At 44.7% G+C, this 24,108-nt stretch overlaps 2 protein-coding genes across 3 annotated transcripts in view; one reads left to right on the top strand and one right to left on the bottom strand.

The window, feature by feature from the left end:
* Nucleotides 1-3,531, bottom strand: part of LOC307200273 (cholesterol 24-hydroxylase-like) — a 32,444-nt gene extending 28,913 nt beyond the window's left edge. The window contains exon 1 of one of the 2 annotated variants that reach the window (XM_079948719.1): nucleotides 3,353-3,531. In XM_079948719.1, coding sequence (XP_079804845.1) covers nucleotides 3,353-3,489 — 137 coding nt within the window. In that variant the 5' untranslated portion in view covers nucleotides 3,490-3,531. The remainder of the gene's footprint in view (nucleotides 1-3,352) is intronic. The other variant, XM_079948718.1, reaches the window with a different exon arrangement.
* A 470-nt stretch (nucleotides 3,532-4,001) lies between these two features.
* LOC307200299 (cholesterol 24-hydroxylase-like) lies at nucleotides 4,002-23,590 on the top strand. Its single transcript, XM_079948807.1, has 15 exons — nucleotides 4,002-4,344; nucleotides 5,783-5,860; nucleotides 6,459-6,540; nucleotides 9,878-9,951; nucleotides 11,303-11,389; nucleotides 14,404-14,542; nucleotides 14,892-15,002; nucleotides 15,677-15,833; nucleotides 16,485-16,547; nucleotides 17,383-17,455; nucleotides 18,532-18,616; nucleotides 19,767-19,877; nucleotides 20,935-21,023; nucleotides 22,013-22,079; nucleotides 22,881-23,590. Exons 1-15 carry the CDS (start codon nucleotides 4,208-4,210, stop codon nucleotides 23,028-23,030), a joined length of 1,503 nt encoding a protein of 500 aa, XP_079804933.1. The 5' UTR covers nucleotides 4,002-4,207; the 3' UTR covers nucleotides 23,031-23,590.
* The last annotated feature ends 518 nt before the right edge of the window (nucleotides 23,591-24,108 follow it).

The following is a 24,108-nucleotide window of genomic DNA, read 5'->3' as shown; positions in this document are numbered from 1 at the left end:
ATAAGATAGCTGCTTATTTCCTTGGCATCTGATGGGAGGGCGTTCCACAGGACAGGCGTCACTACCGAGAAGGCCCTCTGTCTGGTTCCCTGTAAACTCACTTCTCGCAATGAGGGAACCGCCAGAAGGCCCTCGGAGCTGGATCTCAGTGTCCGGGCTGAACGAGGGGGTGGAGAAGCTCCTTCAGGGATACTGGACCAAGGCCATCTAGGGCTTTAAAGGTCACCACCAACACTTTGAATTGTGCTTGGAAACATACTGGGAGCCAATGCAGATCTCTCAGGACTGGTGTTATGTGGTCCCGGCAGCCACTCCCAGTCACCAGTCTAGCTGCCGCATTCTGAATTAACTGCAGTTTCCCAGTCACCTTCAAAGATAGCCCCACATAGAGCGCATTGCAGTAGCCCAAGCGGGAGATAACCAGAGCATGCACCACTCTGGCGAGACAGTCCGCGAGCAGGTCGGGTCTCAGCCTGTGTACCAGGTGGAGCTGGTAGACAGCTGCCCTGGATACAGAATTGACCTGTGCCTCCATGGACAGCTGTGAGTCCAAAATGACTCCCAGGCTACGCACCTGGTCCTTCAGGGACACAGTTACCCCATTCAGGACCAGGGAGTTGGAGTAGGGCAGAGCTGTGTGATTTGACATTAAAAAAAAAGTAAAGGACCCCGACAATTAAATCTAGTCGTGAACGACTCTGGGGTTGTGGCGCTCATCTCGCTTTACTGGCCGAGGGAGTTGACGTTTGTCCACAGCCAGTTTTTCTGGGTCATGTGGCCAGCATGACTAAGTCACTTCTGGCAAAACCAGAGCAGTGCACGGAAGCGCCAGAGTGGTACCTATTTATCTACTTGCACTTGGACATGCTTTCAAACTGCTAGGTTGGTGTGATTTGACATACAATACACAAATTCTATCACCAGCCAATGACTCCTCTCCAGATTTACACACAGTCTTGCTAATTTTATGGGTGGAATGACATAGACTATGGCAGTTCCTCCAGCCCCCCAATTATCTGCCAGCTGAACAGGGCAAACTTGTGGATCCCGTCTTGCAGAAGAGGCATATGTCTGGAAAATTCCAGCGTGTTAAGAACCACTTACAACATCAAGACTCAGAAGAGTACCCAGCTGTTGGACTAGACTTTGATGGAGCTGCCTGTGGAAATCCCCACTCCCTTGCTCCCCCCTGCCCAGACCACACCTAGACCTTTCCTTCTCTCAAATACTGGGGTTACACAGGAATTCTTCTTGGGGCAGCAAATTATTCCAAAGGGAGGGGGCAAAACACCAAGAGATGAGTGGGGGGGGGAATGAGAATGTTGGCCTTGCCTCCTATCTCAGGTTCCAAATATTTTAAAACTTTTTTTTTTTTAAAGGAAGTTGGGAATCGGGGAATTATGGTTCAACCCAGGGGCACCAAAGGAGGTGCCAAAGTTGGCAGTCCCTGATTTATCACATCATTCTATGTCCCTTTAAATTTGTTTGTGGGAGGAGGGTTATTGGTTTGCTTTTTATTTTTAATGTGCATTTCATGTTCTCGTTTTGTATTTTTATGTTGTGATCTTCAGATGAAGGGCACTATACCAATTTAATAATTAATAACAGCAATAGTAGTAATATCCCAAGGAGCTCAAGAGGGTGCTGCATGTTTTCTCTCTTCTCCATTTTAGCCTCACAGCAACCCAGGGATGCAGGTTAGGCTGAGAGAGTGTGTGACTTGCCCAGTTCCATCTAGAGAGCTTCAGTCTAATACTCTAACCACTGCACCACACTGCCCACTGCCCAAGAAACAAAAGACAGTTGCCAGCTGTGGTGTCTATGCTCATTCTAACCCAGCTCTTGCTTCATATGTAAGGTTTTAAAACTACCGTATTTTTTGCTCTATAAGACAAACCAGATCACAAGACGCACCTAGTTTTTGGAGGAGGAAAACAAGAAAAAAAATATTCTGAATCTCAGAAGCCAGAACAGCAAGAGGAATCACTGCACAGTCAAAGCAGCAATCCCTCTTCCTGTACTGGCTTCTGGGATAGCTGCGCAGCCTGCATTTGCTCCATAAGATGCACACACATTTCCCCTTATTTTTTAGGAGGGAAAAAGTGAGTCTTATAGAGCAAAAAATACGGTATCTTGAGTTCTTATTAATATCTAGAAGCATGGGTCTAACTGCAAGGGGTGTGGAACTGCCCACAAAGCTTCTTTGTGAAATTGTCTGGACTTCCACAAGCTGGGAAGGAATCTGAGGGGGTACAATTTTAGTTTCTCGGCATTCTGCAGGGTGTTTTGCTTTGGGGGTGGGTGGGTTTTGCCTTCAAGTCTAGGCCAGCCTTGGCCCCACCTGCTACCTGGTACATCAACAGTGGACTGCATTGCAAGATTGCCATAAACTCCTCTCTGCTGCAGTGTGGTCCCCTCCACAGTAGACTGTACTTGTATGGAGGGGCGGGATTTAAAACATTATTTAAAGCTCAACATTGTTCATGCAATAAGATCTAAATCTGAAACAGCAGGAGTCTCTTGGCACAGCTTTTGCTTCTATCCCAGAAGAGACAGGTGGAATACTACCAGACTGCCACGATTCAAACACAAATGCAAGTTCCACAATTCTAGCTGATCTGCTGCTGCTGTTGCATAACAAACAAACAAAAACCCAAACGACTTTTTTATGTTCCTCGGGATTTATTTGCACAAAGTTTGCAAAAAGCTTGGACAACATCTGCTATTTATTGAGTATCCACTGCAAACTGATTGCGGGGAGGTTGTAGATGTTGCAAACAATCCGGTCCATTTCCCGCATGGCCTTCCTTATCGATGAAAAAAACCAGGGGGGGGGTCTGATTTGGGGAGGGGGTTCTTTGAGCAAGTAGAATATCAAACCGACTTCAACTGTGCGACATGAATTTGCTCCAGCCTGGATCTTTGCCAAAGCAAAGAAGCGAAAGGAAAATGAACTGGATAGCGCCTGACCAAGATGAATCATAAACACGTTGCTTGGAAGGGGGCAGTGGAGTGGGGGAGGTTGAACCTCTAAATCCTAAACCCGCCATTTACGAGAGAGTAAACCCCGTTGAAGTTTGCTTACTTTTGAGCAAACATAGGCATGCGCGGAAAGTCCCCTGGAACATAGCAGGGGGCTTCTTTCTGCGTAAAAACGCACGGGTTGTACTGGGAAGAAACTACCCTCGGAAGCTTACTACCCTCCAGATATTTGGGGCTAAAAGTCACATTAACCCCAGCCAGCATCGGGGGTGGGGGGTGGGATCCAGACCGCTGACTGCTGCTCTGTAGTTTATCCTGCTTCCCTGGATAGAATCGGGAAAGGAAACTTGTCGACGCTCCCGCTTCTTACCTCGCCCTCGGGGCGCTGGGGATGTAATCGTATTTCATATGGATAGATTTTAGGTAGCAACAGTAGAGGCCAAACGCCAGGAGGGACATGGCCAGCAAGAGGCGCAGCAAGCCCCAGATCACCTCCAGCGGCTCCATGGCGGCGGAGAGCTCAGCTTCGGCACGAGCGAAGCCAACATCCGCCTCTGTCAGGCAAAAAAGGCCTTTAGACTGGGAGGAGCCAGCGCGCAAAAAGCCTTTCCCTTTAAAGATACAGCCCGCGCGCAATTGCTAACTCAGCTGGAGAGGCGCATTCCCAAGCATCCATAACGGTTTCCCCTAGGAAAGAAATAAAAACCCGGTCAGTTTTGTGCAAGTGGTGCTCACATCGGACTGAACTGGGACTGAGAGTCTTTTTTTTTTTTTTTATTATTATTATTATTATTATTATTAATACCCCGCCCATCTGGCTGGGTTTCCCCAGCCACTCTGGGCGGCCTCCAACAAAGTATTAAGATACAGTGGTCTGAAAAGCTTCCCTAAACAGGGCTGCCTTCAGATGTCTTCTAAAAGTCTGTAGTTGTTCTTCTCTTTGACATCTGGTGGGAGGGCGTTCCACAGGGCAGGTGCCAAGGTGGAAGGAAGGATGCGCGTCCAGCCGCGCGCCCCGGGAAATTGCTGAATGGAGAATTTGGTCCTGCAACTCGTTTAGGATTTCCTCTCGTGATTTAGGGCGGCCTCTTTACGCAAAGGACCCTCCTGCTCCAGCGTGCGCCCTCCCACATCGGAAGGGCTCTTCCCCTTGCCAAAGCAAAAGAGGAGCGAGGGCATCAGCCGGCGGTATTGAGGCGGCTGCTTTCGGAACTGCCCGGCTGCCATGGGGGCTCTAGCGGCGATCTGGGGCTTGCTGCACCCTTTGCTCGTGGCCCTCCTCGCTGTCTTTGTGTTTTATTGCTGCTACATCAAATCAGTCCACATGAAATATGACCACATCCCTGGCCCCCCCAGGGCGAGGTAAGTGACCGGCAGGAGGAGGTGCTCGGTGGGAGGAGGGAGGGCGCATTGTGGGGATGGGCTGCTTACAGGAGTTCCCTAATTGGGGTCCGTGGGCTTCCTTCAGGTGGTCTGCAGTTGTGTGGTTGCATTAAAATGATCATACCGGTTTCTACCTGTGCTTTTAGGGCTCCTTTTTATTTCTCGTGTTGGGTCACAATTTCATTTCAAATTGCAATGCGATAAAATGAGCGGTAAAAAGAAGCAAGAAAAGTAGAATTGAAAGTTGTACAACTTCCAGAAACAGTGCGTTTAAATTGCTACAATGGGCATAAAATTAAAAAAAAAAACAAAAACCGATGAGTGTTTCCTAAGCAATTTCCAATTTTCATATGTTGTTGGACATTGGCTGCTGTCAGTCCCAACCAAGGTGGCAATGGTCAACAAGAGTGCCCTTATTTAGGGTTCCTCAGGTAGGCAATTCCACTCTCCCCACCCCACATTTTCCTCCTTTGCCAGCTGACACATCTGGCTACAGAACATGATGGGTTTTCATTAGGCTAGTTGTGTGTGTATGTGTTGAAAGGGGTCTATTTAGGTTGGCTTTCCCACCTCCAGGATTGTGGCCACATCCGGACCATGCATTTAAAGCAATGTTCCTTTCCCTAAAGGATCATGGGAACTAGTTTGTTAAGGATTCTGGGAATTGCAGCTGTGCATTCCCAGAATTCTTTGGAGGAAGCCATGTGCTTTCAACGTGTGCTCAACATATGGTGTGGACCGTGACCCTAATGTTAGGGCCGGCCCTGTTTCCCTGTCTTCTGTCACTTGTGAAGCATTGTGATTTACGGTGTGAACTACAAGCTGGGAAGTTCTGGTGCCATACACTCTCCTGGCGCCTTTGGGCCAGTCACTATTCTGTCAGGCTCAGCCCCATATTTGCAACAAAAGAATAAGAGTCCTGGCCTATCATACTGGTTTGTTGCAAGGATTACTGACACAGAACTTCTCCAGCCCATGCATGAATGACCCCAGCAATACACAGGAGGGGGAAAAACAACACCATTCCTCCTCCTCATGCTCCGTGTGCATGCATTTTTTTAAAAATAGTTTTTATTGGAAATTTCAACATAACAATTTATCAAAAACATATCATCCTCATCCCCCCCCCTCCCCTGTGTGCATGCATTTTGAGTCTCTGATAGTTTCTGGGGATACATGTTCTTTTGTGGATGTTTTGATGGCCCCTGGGGATACATATCTTTACTGTGGCTTTCTCAGTGTGTATATAGCTTCCCTTGGGTCATTATGTTCCTTGTTATAAGACATGCATTGTATTGTGAAATTGGTTGTTGAGGTTGCATAGGAATTCCTGCTTACTTTGACCTTGGTGTTCGACTCCTGTAAGGAGCCCCAAAGGTTTTCATCAAGTCATGCCTGACTTATCTTAACGTTGCAGCTTTTTCTTCGGTCACCTGCCACTCGTTTGGGGAATGATTAAAAAGCAGGAAGTTTATTACGATCTCTTTAAGCAGTGGTAAGTTATTTTGCGTATTCAGACAGCTCGAAACGAGAGGCTCTGCACTGCATTTACTAGACCAATGTAGTTAAGACTGCTGGCTGATTTATTTTTCCAGTCCCTCTTTTTAGTTTCCAATTTCCTGTTTGCTTTTGGGGGTGCTTTTAAAAGATGCACTAGAATTGCTATACAGGGCCCTCCCCTGAGCCTTTAGTTAAAAGCTAAACCTCTCATTAGTGCTTGCGGGTCTGCATCTTGGCTGTGCACAGATACGTAAGTACATGGTAAACCATATAAGACACCATGTAGCACACAGTCTGACAACTCACACGCTCAGGGGTGGACCATGGACTGTTCAATTTTGCTGTCTGAGGTGAAAGGGGAAGGCATGAGCTGCCCACTGCCCAATGTCCACATTCCCTTGTTGCCCCAGCCAAAGCCTCTCTTACTGGCGTTGCACAACTGAGGCTCCTGGGTTCTTGCAAGAAGCCCCTGTTGCACAATCTCGCTAGAACTTGGAAGCCGCAGCAGCTGCTTCTCCTTTCTCCTCTGGTGGTGACGGCAGCAGGAGTGCATCCCTGGGTTATTATTCAGTGGTCACTTTTTGTCTTCATAGGGCCGAGGAATATGGACCAGTCCTGCGTTTAAATGCCTTTCACAAAGTTGCATTATTAGTATCAGCCCCTGAAGGAGTAAAGGTACGCTATGAAACATTATCTCTCCTAAGACTGAAAGCGAACGTAGTATAAAAAGAGAAAATGGAGCCCTTTTTCACAACTGAAATGGCGGATGTGTAAATGAGCAAATCAAATGCTATTTTGGCTATTGGAATTGTTCCTCACATGCTTCAGTCAGGCTGTTGACTGTTTTTTTTTAAAAAGGCCAAAAAATGTTTTTAAAGCATTAACATTTATGCATTCTTCCCTTTTAATTGTGTTTTGATTTTTTAAAGTAACCCGAGGTTATCCAATTCAAAATTATTCCAGGGGTGGCTGGCTCTTTTGAGTGGAGGGGGGGACATGAACTAGCCTGAACTGTGTACAGCTTCTGCTTTAAACTTGTATGAAACAATCTTTGAGACGGCTAGAGCGCCGGTGGCGGATAACTCATTCCGAATCTGATCGGACACAGGTTAGAGCTCAACGTCGAGCCTACCAAGTGGCGATAGCGACGGCGAAGAAGAATTTCTTCACCACCTCTATTGCATCTGCAGAAAACAGCAGCAGGAGACTTTTTCAGGTGGTTCACAATTTAGCGGAACCACCTGTAACATCGGGGCCCAGTACGGGCCACATGTTCTCCTGCAATGATTTTGCAAAGTTTTTTGCAGATAAAATCGCTCAGATTCGGGAAGAAGTAGACTCCACCGTGGGAGCAGGGCCAGGGCGGGAGAGTGCTAGAGTTCTGTCTAGTCAAGTTGAGTGGGATCAATTCCAATCTGTTACCTCCGAGGATGTGGACAGGCTGCTTGGACGAGCGAAACCAACCACCTGTCTCCTGGATCCTTGCCCATCCTGGCTTATAAAAGCTAGCCGGGAAGGACTGGGCGATGGGCTTCGTGGGGTGGTGAATGCTTCCCTCCGTGAGGGAGCCTTCCCAGACCCGCTGAAAGAGGCAGTTATTAAACCGCTTCTTAAAAAAGCATCTTTAGATGCGGCCACAATGGCCAACTATCGCCCAGTCTCAAATCTTCCATTCTTGGGCAAGGTGATAGAGCGAGCGGTTGCCGAACAACTCCAGGCACGCCTGGAAGAAGCGGACCATTTGGATCCCTTCCAGTCGGGATTCAGGCCTCATCATGGGACTGAAACTGCCTTGGTCGCACTGGTTGATGATCTCCGGCGGGCTAGGGACAAAGGTGAGAGCTGTTTCCTAGTTCTGCTGGATCTCTCAGCGGCGTTTGATACCATCGACCATAACATCCTTCTGGACTGTCTTGAGGGGCTGGGAGCTGGGGGCACTGTCCTACAGTGGTTCCGCTCCTTCCTCCTGGGCCGTGTTCAGAAAGTGGTGGTGGGGGATGAGTGTTCAGACCCCTGGGCTCTCATTTGTGGGGTGCCTCAGGGTTCTGTCCTCTCCCCCATGCTTTTCAACATCTACATGCAGCCGCTGGGAGAGATCATCAGGAGGTTTGGGCTGGGTGTTCATCAGTATGCAGATGATACCCAGCTCTACCTCTCTTTTAAATCAGAACCAGTGAGGGCAGTGAAGGTCCTGTGTGAGTGTCTGGAGGCGGTTGGAGGATGGATGGCGGCTAACAGATTGAGGTTGAATCCTGACAAGACAGAAGTACTGTTTCTGGGGGACAGGAGGCGGGCAGGTGTGGAGGATTCCCTGGTTCTGAATGGGGTAACTGTGCCCCTGAAGGACCAGGTGCGCAGCCTGGGAGTCATTTTGGACTCACAGCTGTCCATGGAGGCACAGGTCAAATCTGTGTCCAGGGCAGCTGTTTACCAGCTCCATCTGGTACGTAGGCTGAGACCCTATCTGCCTGCGGACTGTCTCGCCAGAGTGGTGCATGCTCTGGTTATCTCCCGCTTGGACTACTGCAATGCACTCTACGTGGGGCTACCTTTGAAGGTGACTCGGAAACTACAACTAATCCAGAATGCGGCAGCTAGACTGGTGACTGGGAGCGGCCGCCCACCGGTCTTGAAAGACCTACATTGGCTCCCAGTATGTTTCCGAGCACAATTCAAAGTGTTGGTGCTGACCTTTAAAGCCCTAAACGGTCTCGGTCCAGTATACCTGAAGGAGCGTCTCCACCCCCATCATTCTGCCCGGACGCTGAGGTCCAGCGCTGAGGGCCTTCTGGCGGTTCCCTCATTGCGAGAAGCAAAGCTACAGGGAACCAGGCAGAGGGCCTTCTCGGTAGTGGCGCCCACCCTGTGGAACGCCCTTCCAGCAGATGTCAAAGCGATAAACAACTACCTGACATTCAGAAGACATCTTAAGGCAGCCCTGTTCAGGGAAGTTTTTAACGTGTGATTTTACTGTATTTTTGGTTTTTATGGCTGGGAAGGCCCAGCCAGATGGGCGGGATATAAATAATAAATTATTATTATTATATTATTATTGTAGAACAATCTACAAGTACGTCTCCACAGCAGAGGAATAGGTATGTTTTGACTAAGTTCAGGGAAAGTGCTTCCAGTTTAGGCCCTCACTATCCTAAAAATAACTACAATATTTGGTATTTTAATGCAATGCAATCTTTGTTGATCACTCGTAGCTAAGTAAGATTATCTTCCATAAACACGGTTTTAACAATGAGTCCATAAGTGACTGTGGAGGCCAATTCTGGATCCACACATCCTTCCACAGTGGGGACATTGGTTTCCAGGTGGGAGTTGATCACAGTGAGGGTTTGCCAAACGTGCCTTCCTCTTAGCGCGTTTCTCCCTTGCATCCTGAGTTCGAGTGTCTTCAAAGCCCTTGATAGCTTTTAAAGGCTGTTCTCCAATTGGAGCGCTCACAGGCAAGTGTTTCCCAATACAATACAAGCAAATCCCCTATTTCCACGGGAGTTGTGTTCCAGGTCAAAGTGTGCATTGGCCGAGCACACAGAAGCCTGTCCCATTCCGTCCCCATTCCTCCCTCTTCGGGGTCGAAAAGGACCCATGCATCAACGGTTGCATGTCAGTTGCCCATGCCTAAAATGGTTGCTACCTGTACAATACAATAATATTGCATGTAACCTAAATAGGAAGTGTATTTCTCTCTCTGAAATGGTAGTATCCAAGAAAAAAATGCCATGCTGGCTGGCGCTAATGGGAACTGGAGACCAACAAGCTCTGGAGAGCCACAGCTTGGCCACTTTAAAGCTAATCTAGATGGGATTGCATCAACCCTGTCCCAAAATGAAGCTTAACCAGAGGCTAGCATTCTTGACACTAAACGTTTGTTTTTTAAAATATTCCCTTGAAAATCTATAGCTCTTTTCCCTTTTTTTTTTTTTTTTTTGTCTGTGTGATAGTACTTTATATAATATTAAAGGTACGTACTGGAACATTGACTGAACAGATTTCATCTTAGGTGTACTTGACATCACCAGAATACCCAAAGGACCCCATGGTATACCGTGGTCTTCATGATATGTATGGCGTAAGGTAAGTAACATATGGGGTAAAGGTAAAGGTAAAGGGACCCCTGACCATTAGGTCCAGTCGTGATCAACTCTGGGGTTGCGGCGCTCATCTCGCTTTATTGGCCGAGGGAGCCGGCGTACAGCTTCCGGGTCATGTGGCCAGCAGGACTAAGCTGCTTCTGGCAAACCAGAGCAGCGCACGGAAATGCCATTTATCTTCCTGCCCGAGCAGTACTTATTTATCTACTTGCACTTTGACATGCTTTTGAACTGCTAGGTTGGCAGGAGCAGGGACCGAGCAACGGGAGCTCACCCCGTCGCGGGGATTCGAACCGCCAACCTTCTGATCAGCAAGTCCTAGGCTCTGTGGTTTAATCCACAGCACCACCCGCGTCCCTTAACATATGGGGTAAAACAATCCAATAATCAGCCAAGGCTATCTGTTTTCAGAAAGTGAGTCAAAGCTACTAGCACGAGGTTAACATGAAACACTCTTGCTTAATTCAGATACTGTATCAGGCTGCAATAAAAATTACTAGGAATTGGGAAGGCAAGCCAGCATGAGCCTGTGGCATGTTTATCATCCTCATACACACCTTGAATAGCTATCAGAACCAAGTTAAAAAAAAGACCCAGCAAAGGAAGAATGGGTACAAAAACTTATGGAATATGCAGAAATGGCAAAACTTACCGGAAGAATAAGAAATCAAGATAACAAACTTTTTATAAAAGAATGGAAATGGTTTATTGAATATTTACAGATAAATTGCAAACAAATAAAGACTTTGGCAGGATTATTGCAATAACCTGCAGTTTCATAAGAGTATGTATTTAAAGAAGATGAATAAATGAGCAAATTCAGTTACAGTGGTACCTCGGGTTACATACGCTTCAGGTTACAGACGCTTCAGGTTACAGTCTCCGCTAACCCAGAAATAGTACCTCGGGTTAAGAACTTTGCCCCAGGATGAGAACAGAAATTGTGCCGTCACGGCGCAGCGGCAGCAGGAGACCCCATTAGCTAAAGTGGTGCTTCAGGTTAAGAACAGTTTCAGGTTAAAAACGGACCTCCAGAATGAATTAAGTACTTAACCCGAGGTACCACTGTAATTTGGATATGCAGCAGATATCAAAAAATTAAGGAACTGCAGAAAGAGGGGGAAGGAAGTCAAGTTTTGAAATGTTGAAATGACTGTATCAGTGAAATGTATAAAAAAAATTGTTTAAAGAAAGAACCAAGTTAAACAAACAAACAAACAACCCCATGGCCTTTAGAAGCAAACTAGAGCATTCCCAGAGGGGGAGAGGAATAGAACCATGACCTCTGAACCAGGCATAAAATAATGCTATCTTTCTGTTGCTGCCTTTTTCAGATTTCTAGGGCAGGGCTTGTCGGCTGTTCTTGACTACAACCATTGGCACAACCAGAGGAGAATCATGGACCCGGCCTTCAAGCCAACGTGAGGCAAAAACAATGGTTTGAAATAGGCTGCCTGTTTCTCTTCAGGAGATTCTGTTGGCCTCAGTCTGTCTTGCTAAAAGTACAGCCCATTCTGAACGGGTTTACTGTGAGAAACAAATATTCCCTTCGGTTCAGTGTTCCTTTGTTCCTTGTGACAATGTCCAGAGACTTTTTTTGTTACATCCTTGTAATTATGCTGGTTGGGATCCAAACCCAGCGCAGGGTGGGCCAGTTCTGAGGGAGGAAAGCAGCGGGTGGTCACGGTGGCACTCCAAAAACTGTGTTTGTTGACTTGTGTAAAATAAGGGTAGAATGTACTATGTGGATCAGGATTAATTTCATTCCAAAGTTGGTGTAACTGAAAGCCCGAGGGCTATCTATCGCAAATGGCTGAAAGCCCGAGGGCTATCTATCACAAGTGACTGTCAGAGGAAAAAACAGCCCCAATGCATGTTTTCCAGAGATAAATCATTTCAGTTGATGCTGTGTCATGCAAATGTGCAAGAGTTATAGCACAGTTTTATGAAAGAGCAGCCTCTTAGCCATAGCTGTCAACTTTTCCCTTTTCTTTTCCCTTTTCTTGCAAGGAATCCTATTCAAAATAAGGGAATTTCCCTTAAAAAAGGGAAAATGTTGACAGCTTTGCTGTTGGTCGGGACGCGGGTGGCGCTGTGGGTAAAAACCTCAGCGCCTAGGGCTTGCCGATCGAAAGGTCGGCGGTTCGAATCCCTGCGGCGGGGTGCGCTCCCGCTGCTCGGTCCCAGCGCCTGCCAACCTAGCAGTTCGAAAGCACCTCCGGGTGCAAGTAGATAAATAGGGACCGCTTACCAGCGGGAAGGTAAACAGCGTTTCCGTGTGCGGCTCTGGCTCTGGCTCTGGCCAGAGCAGCGATGTCACGCTGGCCACGTGACCCGGAAGTGTCTCCGGACAGCGCTGGCCCCTGGCCTCTTAAGTGAGATGGGCGCACAACCCCAGAGTCTGTCAAGACTGGCCCGTACGGGCAGGGGTACCTTTACCTTTACCTTTTATGCTCTTGGCAGGGTGGTTCCCTGGAACATTCTCCCCTCATAAGCTTTATTTATTTCATTCCTTTATTTATTTCATTCATTCCAAACTATTTTACACAGTAAAGCTATTTCATTATTAAGAACAACTTCAAATCTGCACTGTGAGGGAAAAAATCACATTAAAATGCCCTTTAAGCCAATATGGGCAGCACCTGTGTAATCCGTAACGGAAGGGAGTTCCAAAATGTACACTGTAATAAAGTACCCTCTGTGTCCATGCCTCTATGTGTTGATAGTGCTGTCGTAATTCTTCTGAAAGTGCTGAGGGCCTTCTAAACTCTTTAGACGTTATGGATTGTGCCGTTCTGTTTGCAGCCTTTGTATCTCTGCTTGATCGTCTCTCTGTTTGTTTCCATGTATGAAGCTTGAACCCGGAAGGCTTGTCTCAGGACCACTGCACAGTCCCTTTCTGAAACGCTTCTTAAAATTAGGTGACCATAATTCCCCATAATGCCAAACACAGATGGACTCATAGCTATAGTCTGGAAGCGAGAGGGCCAACCAAAACCGAAAGGTAGCACATTCTGCATGTACGTGAGACTCCCTTGATAATTCAGGAATATATTACTTTGTTAACTGAGAAACAAATAAAGCCAAGAAATGGCTTATTAAGTACCAGTGAGTTGCTAGGAACAATTAAATGCATTTCCTGTATTGCATTTCCTGCATTGCAGGGGGTTGACTAGATGACTCCAACTCTACAATTCCATAATTGCACGGTGTAGGATGGTTTCAGGACAATGGAGGAGTGTCATTTTTTTCCCTTCCCACCCCCCTTGTGAAAAACTCTATGAGCTACAAATCAATGGCAGGGAAAAAGTTCAGGAATGTGTGTTTCGGTCAGGGCCGGATTTAGGTTTAATGAGGCCCTAAGCTACTGGAGGTAATGGGGCCCTTTATATGTCCAGCTGTCCTTTGTCAACAACAAATTGTTGCTGTTTTTTTTGTGTTGAATATATGCTATATGGTAATTTATGGACTTAATAGGTATCCAAAGCCATTTGCATATAACAAAATCGAAACCTGCACAACACAAAACACTGTTGCTGTATGTAGGTTTTATTTTATTTGTTTTTTATCTTATATTTTGGAAATGTACATCCAGTTTTTTCCCCTTCAAATATTTTTGGGGCCCCCAAGAGAGTGGGGTCCTAAGTTATAGCTTGTTTAGCTTATACGTAAATTGGGCACTGCTCTCGGTATATACACAGTGGTACCTCGGGTTACGTATGCTTCAGGTTACAGACTCCACTAACCCAGAAATAGTGTTTCAGGTTAAGAACTTTGCTTCAGGATGAGAACAGACATCGTGCTCTGGTGGCGCGGCAGCAGCAGGAGGCCCCATTAGCTAAAGTGGTGCTTCAGGTTAAGAACAGTTTCTGGTTAAGAACAGAACTCTGGAACAAATTAAGTACTTAACCCGAGGTACCACTGTATTCTCCTGCTCTGAAGGGTAAGACCTTAACCAATGGCTTTAAGTTACAAGAAAGGCGATTCCAACTAAACATCAGGAAGAACTTTCTGACAGTAAGACCTGTTAATCAGTGGAACAGACTCCCACGAGAGGTGGTGGACTCTCCTTCCTTGGGCGTTTTTAAGCAGAGGTTGGATGGCCATCTGTCATGGATGCTTTAGCTGAGATTCCTGCCTTGCAGGTGGTCGGACTATGGGTTCTATGGGTGGGTAGGAGGGCTAAGGGATATCCTTCTTCTCATTGCCATCACCAGATCTGTTTTGTACAGAATGAACAGTGTGTTAACGTGTGTGCTTGTACTCCTGAGTGTCATACGTGTGTGTGTGTGTGTGTGTGTGTGTGTGTAGGAAGGTATGTGGATGTGCATACTTGGGGGAAACTTGTACATGCATTTTGTTCACAATGGATGGCTCCAGCCTGCAATTATATTTTTGTTTCATTGACATTTGTATCACTTTCTTGATTGCCCAGTTACTTGATGGGGTTGATGGGAACTTTTAATGAAGTAGCAGAAGAGCTTATGGAGGTGTTGGAGAAAAAAGGCACTGGAGCAAATGGAGTGGATGTGATGAGCCTGCTGAGACGCGTGACGTTGGACATCATTGCAAAGGTACTCGCCGGATGAATTTCTCATTCCCATTAAGGAGCAGGGGACGCCTCTTAACACAGATGCCAACACACTGGGCCACAGCCAAACACAAAGTGCAAAGCGTAAGTTTAATAAAGGAATGCAAGAGGAAAAGGCTGAGAATCCTTCGGATATCCTGGCCTCAGATTGTTTAGGTTATTAATGATCAAAACCTGAACTTTGGAGGCCCTCCTCTTAGCAAATGGAACCACCTGTCTCTTCTGCAAAATCAGGGAATGTAACGGCCTCAGTTGGCATGAAATAGAACTGACAGCTCTAAGTAACACTCAGAACTTTGACAAATCTTCTGTTTTTTCTTAATGCTCATCAGGTGGCTTTTGGCCTAGAATTGAAGAGCTTGCATAATGACCGGACTCCTTTCCCTCATGCTATACTTATGGTTACAAAAGGACTGAGCACTTCCCGCGTTCCTTTTTTTGAGGTCAGTGCAGGCTTTTCTCAAACACTCTCCCTGTCCGATGCTGAAGTTATTGCCTCCCAAGCTAATTCAGAATGGGGGGAGGGGGTAATGTGAAATTCTGAGATTGGACTTCTTTTGCAGGAGTGGTTGAACGTTCCAGGAGTCTCAAAATGGGGACCGTGACATTGGGACCCTGGTATCTTGGACGATATCACTATGAAACCCTCCTTTTGCTTCTTAATTTTTCATTTCACTTTTAATTTGTAAAGCCCCTTTCTATATTGCTATACACAAGGCAGTCTACAAGCTGAAAAGGCAACAAAATATTCAACAGAGATCACACACCATCTAACAAGCTGATTCAATACAAAAAAGTCATAATAAAAAAATAACTTTGAAAATAAGCAACTTATATCAAATAAAGTAATATTCAATAATCCCATAGTAGTAAACAACGAAATTGAACACCAGCAAATAATAATTAACCAGAAATTCAATCTTAACACTTACAACAAATCATTACTAAACTATAATCAAGAAATATAGCAGCAAGGCATCATGCATAAAATGCCAAAATACATACAAAACCATGTAATTTATTTTTCTATTAATGTAAATAAAATCCCTGAACTCTTCCTGTGCTGCGTTTATGTTTTATGCTGGCATTCTCATGACAATGCCTATTATTTGTGCAGTATTTGCCGTGGAACAGGAAAGTAGTTAAAGAGATTCAGGAAAGCGTAAGGTTGCTGCGAAATACTGGAAAAGAGTGCATTGACCAGAGGCAGAAGGCCATGAAGAATGGAGAAGAGATCCCATTGGATATTCTCACTCAGATACTGAAAATGCAAGGTAATATACACAATGTAAGATAGTCTTAAGCAGTTCCAATTATGAAATGCTCTGGGGTTGCTTTGCTGTAGCCCCTAGGGTATTGGGATCCAGATTTTTTTTGTTTGTTGTTTAGTCGTGTCCGACTTTTCATGACCCCATGGACAGGAGCATGCCTGGCACTCCTGTCTTCCACCGCCTCCCGCAGTTTGGTCAAACTCATGATGGTAGCTTCGAAGACACTATCCAACCATCTCGTCCTCTGTTGTCCCCTTCTCCTTGTGCCCTCCATCTTTCCCAACATCAGGGTCTTTTCCAGGGAGTCTTCTCTTCTCATGAGGTGGCCAAAGTATTGGCGTCTCAGCTTCAGGATCTGTCCTTCCAGTGAGCACTCAGGGCTGATTTCCTTCAGAATGGATAGGTTTGATCTTCGATATACTGGTTCTTAATAAGCAGGACTATTTATTGCATAATTCTGGTATTTCTGATGAGGTGGGGGGGTTGTTGTTGTTGTTTTAGGTGTGTTTTTTTGGTTCCTGCGACGTTTGCTTGACTATTGAGGTCACATCTCCCCATCTATATAATATCTATATTGTATTTTTGGAATGTCTTGGAATTTGCCCACCTTCAAAGAGGTGTCTCAATCTTGTGCTTTACTGTCTGTCTCGACAGATCAGGAAGGGAACTATGACGAAGAAAATTTGCTGGACAATTTTGTCAACTTCTTCTTTGCAGGTTGGTAGATGTTTTGCTTTTTGAAATGAAATATACCGTCACACACACACCCCATGGACCGAGGAAGTTCTGCAGGCAGAAATGGGCTTTTTACATGTCCAACCAATGTATATGCCGATTAGTTGCCTTTTCATCTGCAGTGTGGGCCCTCTATTTGTGGGCTGCGTTTTCAGACAGATCACACACAAAGCAGTTCATAAAACATTCACTTGGGCCCAATTGAACTAGCTGGATTATATTGAGCAGCTACTTTCCCTAGATGGGGGAACCTTCAGTCTACAGGCCAATATTGACACACCAAGTGGTCTAATTTGGCCTGTGCAGCCATTTTGCCCAGACAGCGCCCATCTCTCCATGAGTTGTCCTAACTAGTGACATAACCTGATGGCTGGGAGGACAGAGTTATTACATCCTGCATTGGTTGTGCACCTTGTTCCTAGCAAGGAACAGGATCATGCAGGCAAGGCAGCAGGGATTTAATCCCTGCTCATCAACTGATGAGCAGGAACCAAAACTCTTTGCATTTATTTGCTAAGTGAACGTGTGCACCCATGGTGGGAAGGGTGGTGGCCACAGCTGGAGAGCCACCCCCACCATCAATGCTGCCGCCTACTTTATTGCTTAAATGAGAAGCAGAGCTGTTTCAAAGAGTGCACTGAGCTCTTAAGAAAAGAGTAGCATTTTATTCCAACTACAACATAGCCAGAAGATAGCTGACTTGAGAGGTAAATAGCGAGGAACACTTCCACACCAAACTACTCAAGTTTCTGAAATTGTGATGTTTAGTTTTATTCCTATCTCCCTGCCCTACCCAATTAGATTCTCTATCCTGCAGGTCATGAAACCACTGCTAATCTGTTGTCATTCACCATAATGGAGTTGGGACGGCACCCTGAGATTGTTGCAAAGTTGGTAAACAGCCTTGTCTGCTTCGTCTCCTTTTCATTGTTTCCTTAACATGTCTGTGATTATAGTTTCAGCAGATTGCAATGTCTTGTTTTTATTTTTTTAAAGGTTTCTGACTTGTGGGGCTGTGCAGAGGAGAATAGTTCACACCATGTTGTTGTTGTTGTTTTGTACATAGGAATAGTCCTGGCCATGTTTAAATACTTGTTCATATGGACACCTGGAATGTATGGACCAGGTCATGGTTATCATCATCTGCAATTAATCACAGTAATACCTTTTCCCAGCCTTTACATTACAGTCTTGAGAATGGCTATTGACTTTGCATCTGGGATTGCTTTGTTTTATCCATGCTAACTTTTATCCATATGAGCAAGTACCAAAAGATGGTTGGGACCATTTGTACAAAAATGACCCCTAAGACCTTGCATACTCAAAACAGTACAATCACCATCCCCAGCTACTCTGGGCTGCTTCCAGCAAAATATAAAAAAATAATATGTCAAACATTAAAAACTTCCCGATGCAGGGCTGCCTTCAGATGTCTTCTAAAAGTTGCGTAGTTCTTTATCTTTTAAAGCCCAGTTGCCATTTGCCCATCTGATTCCCGTGATTATATGAATGTTTATTGCCTCCAGATAGCTATTTTCCTTGTAAGAAAGGAACAGCTGCTGATAATATCAATTGCAAGAAAATATGAGTAGTCTCTTTTAAAAGATATAGCCGATATTATGCAGCAGTCCAGTTCATTTTTAGACTACTGTATCTGTCTGTCTGTCTATCTGGCGACCATTCTTTCCCCAGTTAAACTCTTGCAAGCGGGGTGTGAAACGTATGTTTTTACTGAATCTGCTCTTCCAAAATGACTCTACCACTCTCCAAATGTAAGCCGTGTCTTCACCTTAAGTGTAGTCCCTTGGACCTCAGTCCATCAGTCCAGTCACAGTGGAACCATTGACCATTTTGCCAATATAAGGACAATAAATCCTGATCTTTTGAAATACAGAAATCTTACCTTTTAGCAGAAATGATCAGTGGTCATTATTTGACTAAAGATTCTCCTGTTTTTCCTTCTTAGGCTTCAGGATGAAGTAGACAAGGTCATTGGTATGAACAGAGACATTGTCTATGAAGATATTGGGAATCTCAAATACTTATCACAGGTACAAGTGAATAACAAAGCCACAGATAACCTAGAGCTCTTCCGCATAGTCCTTGCTATGCCTTAGGGCAGCTGGAAAGAATAACAAGTTGGTTTCCAAATGAAACTTAAAGCCTAGTTCTTGGTAACTTGTAACTGTTGTGTGAAATCTGAGCAGCAATGTTAACACAATGTGATACCTCTTATTAGTCAAAATTTTCAGCATGGATATGTGGGGCTTCCCTTGAGGCTAGCCTGGGAACTGGCGCAGAATTGGGCAGTTAGGTTGCTGAATGACATCCAAGGTGTGACTGAGATGGAAAGTTGAGATGCATATATTGTTCCACACCACTCCTAGCTCGGTTATCCGTGTGAGATTCCAAGGGTTGCAGGCGCTCTTTGACCCAGTGTCTATGTTTCCTTTTGGACAATGAGGCACAGCGGAAACTGTGGCGTCATTATGATATATGGTTTATTTACACAAATATACAACCTGAGTCTACCATGGAGGGATTTCCAGCATTACATTCCAAGAGATTCTGGCTTCTGCCCTAGCCACAACATTGGATCCAAAACAGACATCAGCATGCTGATTTGACTCTCTTACCAGCACACCACTTATGAACTCTGCCCCTTTACCCCTTACTGCCATTCTAAACTCTAACTTCCCCTAAAATACTGGCATTGTCTTTTAAACTAAACCCTCCGTTGAGGGAGGGACCAAACCCACACACCTGGAAATGAGATTTGCCCTTCATCCTTTGTGTCACCTAAATGGCCCATCCCCAGGCTAACACTCAAAAGAAAATTACCTGCTTTTACGCTTGACTTAATTACCGTAAATGATTAACAAGGTCTAGCACATGGTTTAAATCAGTTTCCCATCATCCCTCACAAGCAGAACCAGTGGTTAGGCATGATGGAAACTGTAGTCCAAAAACAGCTGGATACCCAAGTTTGACAAACCCTGGTAAATACACACTGGGTCTGGCCACCAGATAGTTATGCAGACAATTAAGAAAAATTGTTCCATAGTAGTCATCTGGTAATCCATGTTAATTTTTGAATTTTTATTATTTTAAGTTTTGTAAACTACTTCCAAACAAAACAAAACAAAATGGCGGTCAACAAGTATGTCTTATAAATATATAAATCAATTTTCAACCTCTCAGGTTCTCAAAGAAGTCTTGCGGTTGTATCCGCCGGCTGCAGCCACTCTGCGCTTGTCGGGAAAGGAAAACGTCATTGAAGGAATCAGAATTCCAGAAAACACCTCCCTGATTGTGAGTCTGTTGAATGGATATGGCCATGAGTGGTTATCTCGAACACAATGGCCTTCAATACCAAACCTGTCTAATGGCATCACTGATACCTTCTCTGTATTAAAAGAACAACACTGGTTGTTCCATTTTATTCTTAGGATATATGCATGTCATATCTCGGTAGAATGGTGATGGTCAGGCAATAACTGTTACAGGAGTATTGCACTTGTTGATTAGATAAATTTATTGTCATTGTCCGTATATACACAGTATACACAACAACGAAAATCAAAACACCCAAGACCGGATTCACATACACATTTGCACGTATCTCCAACACTCTCATCCTATTCAGACATAATCTATTAAAACATACATAATCCAGAATATAACACAACCTATTAGAAGCATAGCATAACCTAAAACCTATCTCATTCCTTACTACTCACTGCTTGCTATTTCTTACAACTGGCCCTGAGATCATTGTTTAGTGCAATCAGAGCACTTGGATAGAAACTATTCAGAAGGCGTGTGGTTCGTGTGGTTGGGTGTTAACTGTAGTCACTGTGGTCTGCTGAAAAGCTTCTCCTGCAAGTTAGAGCATGGGGCTCTTAATCTCATAGTCAGGGATTTTAACCCAACATTGGGCAAAAGATTCCTGCATCACAGTGGGCTTGGACTGGATGACCCTCATTGTCTCTCCCAACTCTATAATACTATGACGTTTCAAAGATCTCAGAAACCTGTTCCACAGTAACTCAGAGCAGGCCTTTCCCTGTGGCTACCCTTGTTTTGTGGAATAGCGTTCCTGTCGTGATACAACGAACACCCACTACCTGCACTTTCGGGAAACAATTGATGACATTTTTGCTCCGGTGGGCTTTCCCAGCTGCATGAATGGGTCTTTGCCAGGATTCAACAAAGAGAAAACACATCCAGCAAATGCCATGGATGTGATTTGAGCAGTATGGGCTTGCGTAAAAGTTGAATGCCTGGGGAAATATGTCTGGGTGTAATGAAAGCATTGCAATCAGCTATGCATTTGCCTCTTTTTGAAGTGTGCCTCTCCTCTTTGCAGTTCTGCACCTATGTCATGGGACGTCTGGGGAAATTTTTCCATGATCCACTTGTCTTTGACCCTGACCGTTTTAACAGAGACCAGCCAAGGTGAATGTGCTATATTGTTTATTTTTACCATGGTGTGTTTACTACTAAGAAACCCAGATTTAAAGCAATGGTTTGTTGTTGGCTTACAAATCTTAATTTGTTTTAACTGCTTTGTTTTAACCCACCTTACATACTTACCAAGCTACAAAGGTTCAAGGCAAGAGCAACTGGAAGACTAACCAAACCAAGGTTTGTTTGCCTGCAGAACAACTCATGATCAACTCATGATTTGTTAAACAAACCATGGCTTAGTATTATATGAGAGCTAGGCTAGCAGCAGCCAGCCCAGTCTTTGAGATCTGCAAGGAGGGCTTACTGATCACTGTACAGAAGCCTTACGTCATGAACATTTCTGACATTTCCTACAAGGCCTCCTAAAACCCTAAGAATTAGCTTTTTTGGAGATTTTTTTGTTTGCTTTAATATTATCTGCATTGCAAATTGCCCTGTGGGTTTGGCAAAGAGCCGTCTATTAATATATTCAATAAATGATAATGCATTTCATTGTAAATACTGGGATCCTGGTGAATGCTGGCATTTACTGGTAATTCTTAGGATTTTAGGAGGCCTGGTAGAAAATGCCAGAAATGTTCATGACCTAAGGCTTCTTTAAATGACCTGTACTTTTATGGCATGTGTGCATTTATTGACAGTACCTCATTGGCTTTAATATGTAGATTTAAATGTCAGATGTTTCTGACATCTCCATGAGTTTCACAATATCTTAAGAGATACTAGTTAGTGCAACTCTTATTAAAGTTGCAAAGTGAGCAGATATAAAAAGTCGAGGTTTCTCTGAAGTCTTCAACAGCACCTAGATCTGGAGAACTTAGCACAAGGAACACTTTATAGCATACAAATAAGTATTTTTCTGTCCTAATCTCTGCAGACCAAGCTGCTATTAAAGACGCAGGAATCCCAACAACTACACAGGACATGTCAACAAAACCACTTTAAGCCACTTTCTTTTATTATTATTATTATTTTAGGCATTACTATTGCTATTTCCCATTTTCCTTGGGTCCTCGTTCCTGTATCGGACAGAAATTTGCAATGGTAAGCAAGACAATTACTCTTAAAGGGGCATTTAAGGCATTTGATGCAATCTGTCCAGTGTCTGCAGCATAGGGGGGGGGCTGTGTTAAATTTATAACAGAAATGGTAGGGTATGATAAAACAAGGGTTTATAGCAGCAGATTTTCCAACTGCACAGAGTCCAAGACATCCCACACCAGGGACGGATCTATATTCATGGTTTTTAACGTTAAGGAAGGGGTATGGAATAATAATAATAATTTATTATTTATACCCCACCCATCTGGCTGGGTTTCCCCAGCCACTCTGTGCGGCTTCCAACAAAATATTAAAATACAATAGTCTATTAAACATTAAAAGCTTCCCTAAACAGGGCTGCCTTTAGACCACAGCACCACCCACATCCCTTTAACATTCATAATGTATTATTTAAATGTGACAGCAGAGGGTGATGCAGAGCAACCAGCAGCAGGGAGACAGCGTTCTTGACAGGTGGGCGGGTGGGGACAAACAAGGTAAAAAATGCTTTAATGAACAAGTATGCCCTGTGACGTTTCAGAACGACATATCTAATATCATTCTAATAACGTTAAACAGGTCATTGTAGATCCAGCCCAGGATTGGTTTTCTGTGTGTTACAGCAGTCACTGGTGTGGAGTACTGGCACCTGCTTTTTCTGTTGCCTATGGCAGCCATTTTGTGCTGGCACCCACCCACCACACTTTTATCAATATACTAGCTGGAGATTGTGCCCTTTTTCTACAGCTGGCGCTCTTATGTCTGTATGCTTCGTACCCACTCACCGTTTTGTTTTTGTAACAGATGGAGGCCAAAGTAGTCATGGCCAAATTTCTGCAGAGGTTTGAATTCCAGCTGGTTCAGCCACAGAGCTTCAGGGTTCGGGATGCTGGCACCCTGAGGCCTTACGATGGTATAGACTGCAGACTGAAACTACGCCATCAATATGACTGAATGTGCTACATCGCGAAATGCGTTTCAGAATGTCTGTGGGGCCACACTGAAAGTGTGTGTGTGTGTGTGTGTGTGTGTGTGTGTGTGTAATTACTTTTAATCTCAATATATACCAATAGCAAAAGAAAAAATAAAAGAGTTCTGAAATCTATAGGCTTTATTTCACCCAGGTCAAAGACCCAGTTTGGCACCCACAAACACATGTGCATTTGCATGCACACAGGCTGGGAGCCTCAGTGCCAGGGGTCAGCAAACTTTTTCAGCAGGAGGCCGGTCCACTGTGCCTCAGACCTTGGGGGGGGGCGGACTATATTTTTTTGGGGGGGGATGAACTAATTCCTATGCCCCACAAATAACCCAGAGATGCATTTTAAATAAAAGGACATATTCTACTCATGTAAAAACATGTTGATTCCCGGACTGTCCGGGGGCTGGATTTAGAAGGCGATTGGGCCGGATCCGGCCCCCAGGCCTTAGTTTGCCTACCCATGCTCAATGCCATGCCTCTGGAGCTTTCACTCAGGGCAAAAAACCTGGCTTGCCCCCCCCAATAGCTATGACACTGACCTCCCCTTTGACATATATGAAGCAGCCACCATCACTTGTTTCAGATGTCTTGTAAAGATTTACCTTTTTGCCCACGCTTTCCTTTACCCATAAAAGTGGACTCTGTCTATGTGGTTTTTTGGTTTGTCCTGTTTTTATTTGCTCTTACTGGTTTTTATATATTGCTATTTTATTGGGGTTTAGGTAGTATTTTTGTTTGTTTGTTAATACTGTATACTGTATCGCATAGTGATTTTTAAAATGTTATGCAGTTACTTTTTATTAAATGAAAAATAAAGAAAATGAAAACAATGGATAACGGCATGGTGTTGGGTACTCTTTAAAAAGCAGGGAATGAAACGCAAAAGAAAGAAAGAAAGCAACTGTGGAAACACCCAGATCTATAATATTGGGCTGCATCCAACGTTCTCTGTCCGCTAGCGCAAAGGGGCATTTGCAGTGCTGTGGAGGGCAGGGGAGGGCACTGGGAGAAATCAAGGGGTACATATGTCAGTGTTCTCCCTTCTCACTG

Source organism: Podarcis cretensis, assembly GCF_951804945.1.
Source record: "Podarcis cretensis genome assembly, chromosome: 1".
In the NCBI taxonomy this organism is placed as follows: Eukaryota; Metazoa; Chordata; class Lepidosauria; order Squamata; family Lacertidae; genus Podarcis; species Podarcis cretensis.
This window is presented reverse-complemented; position numbering and strand designations above follow the sequence as displayed.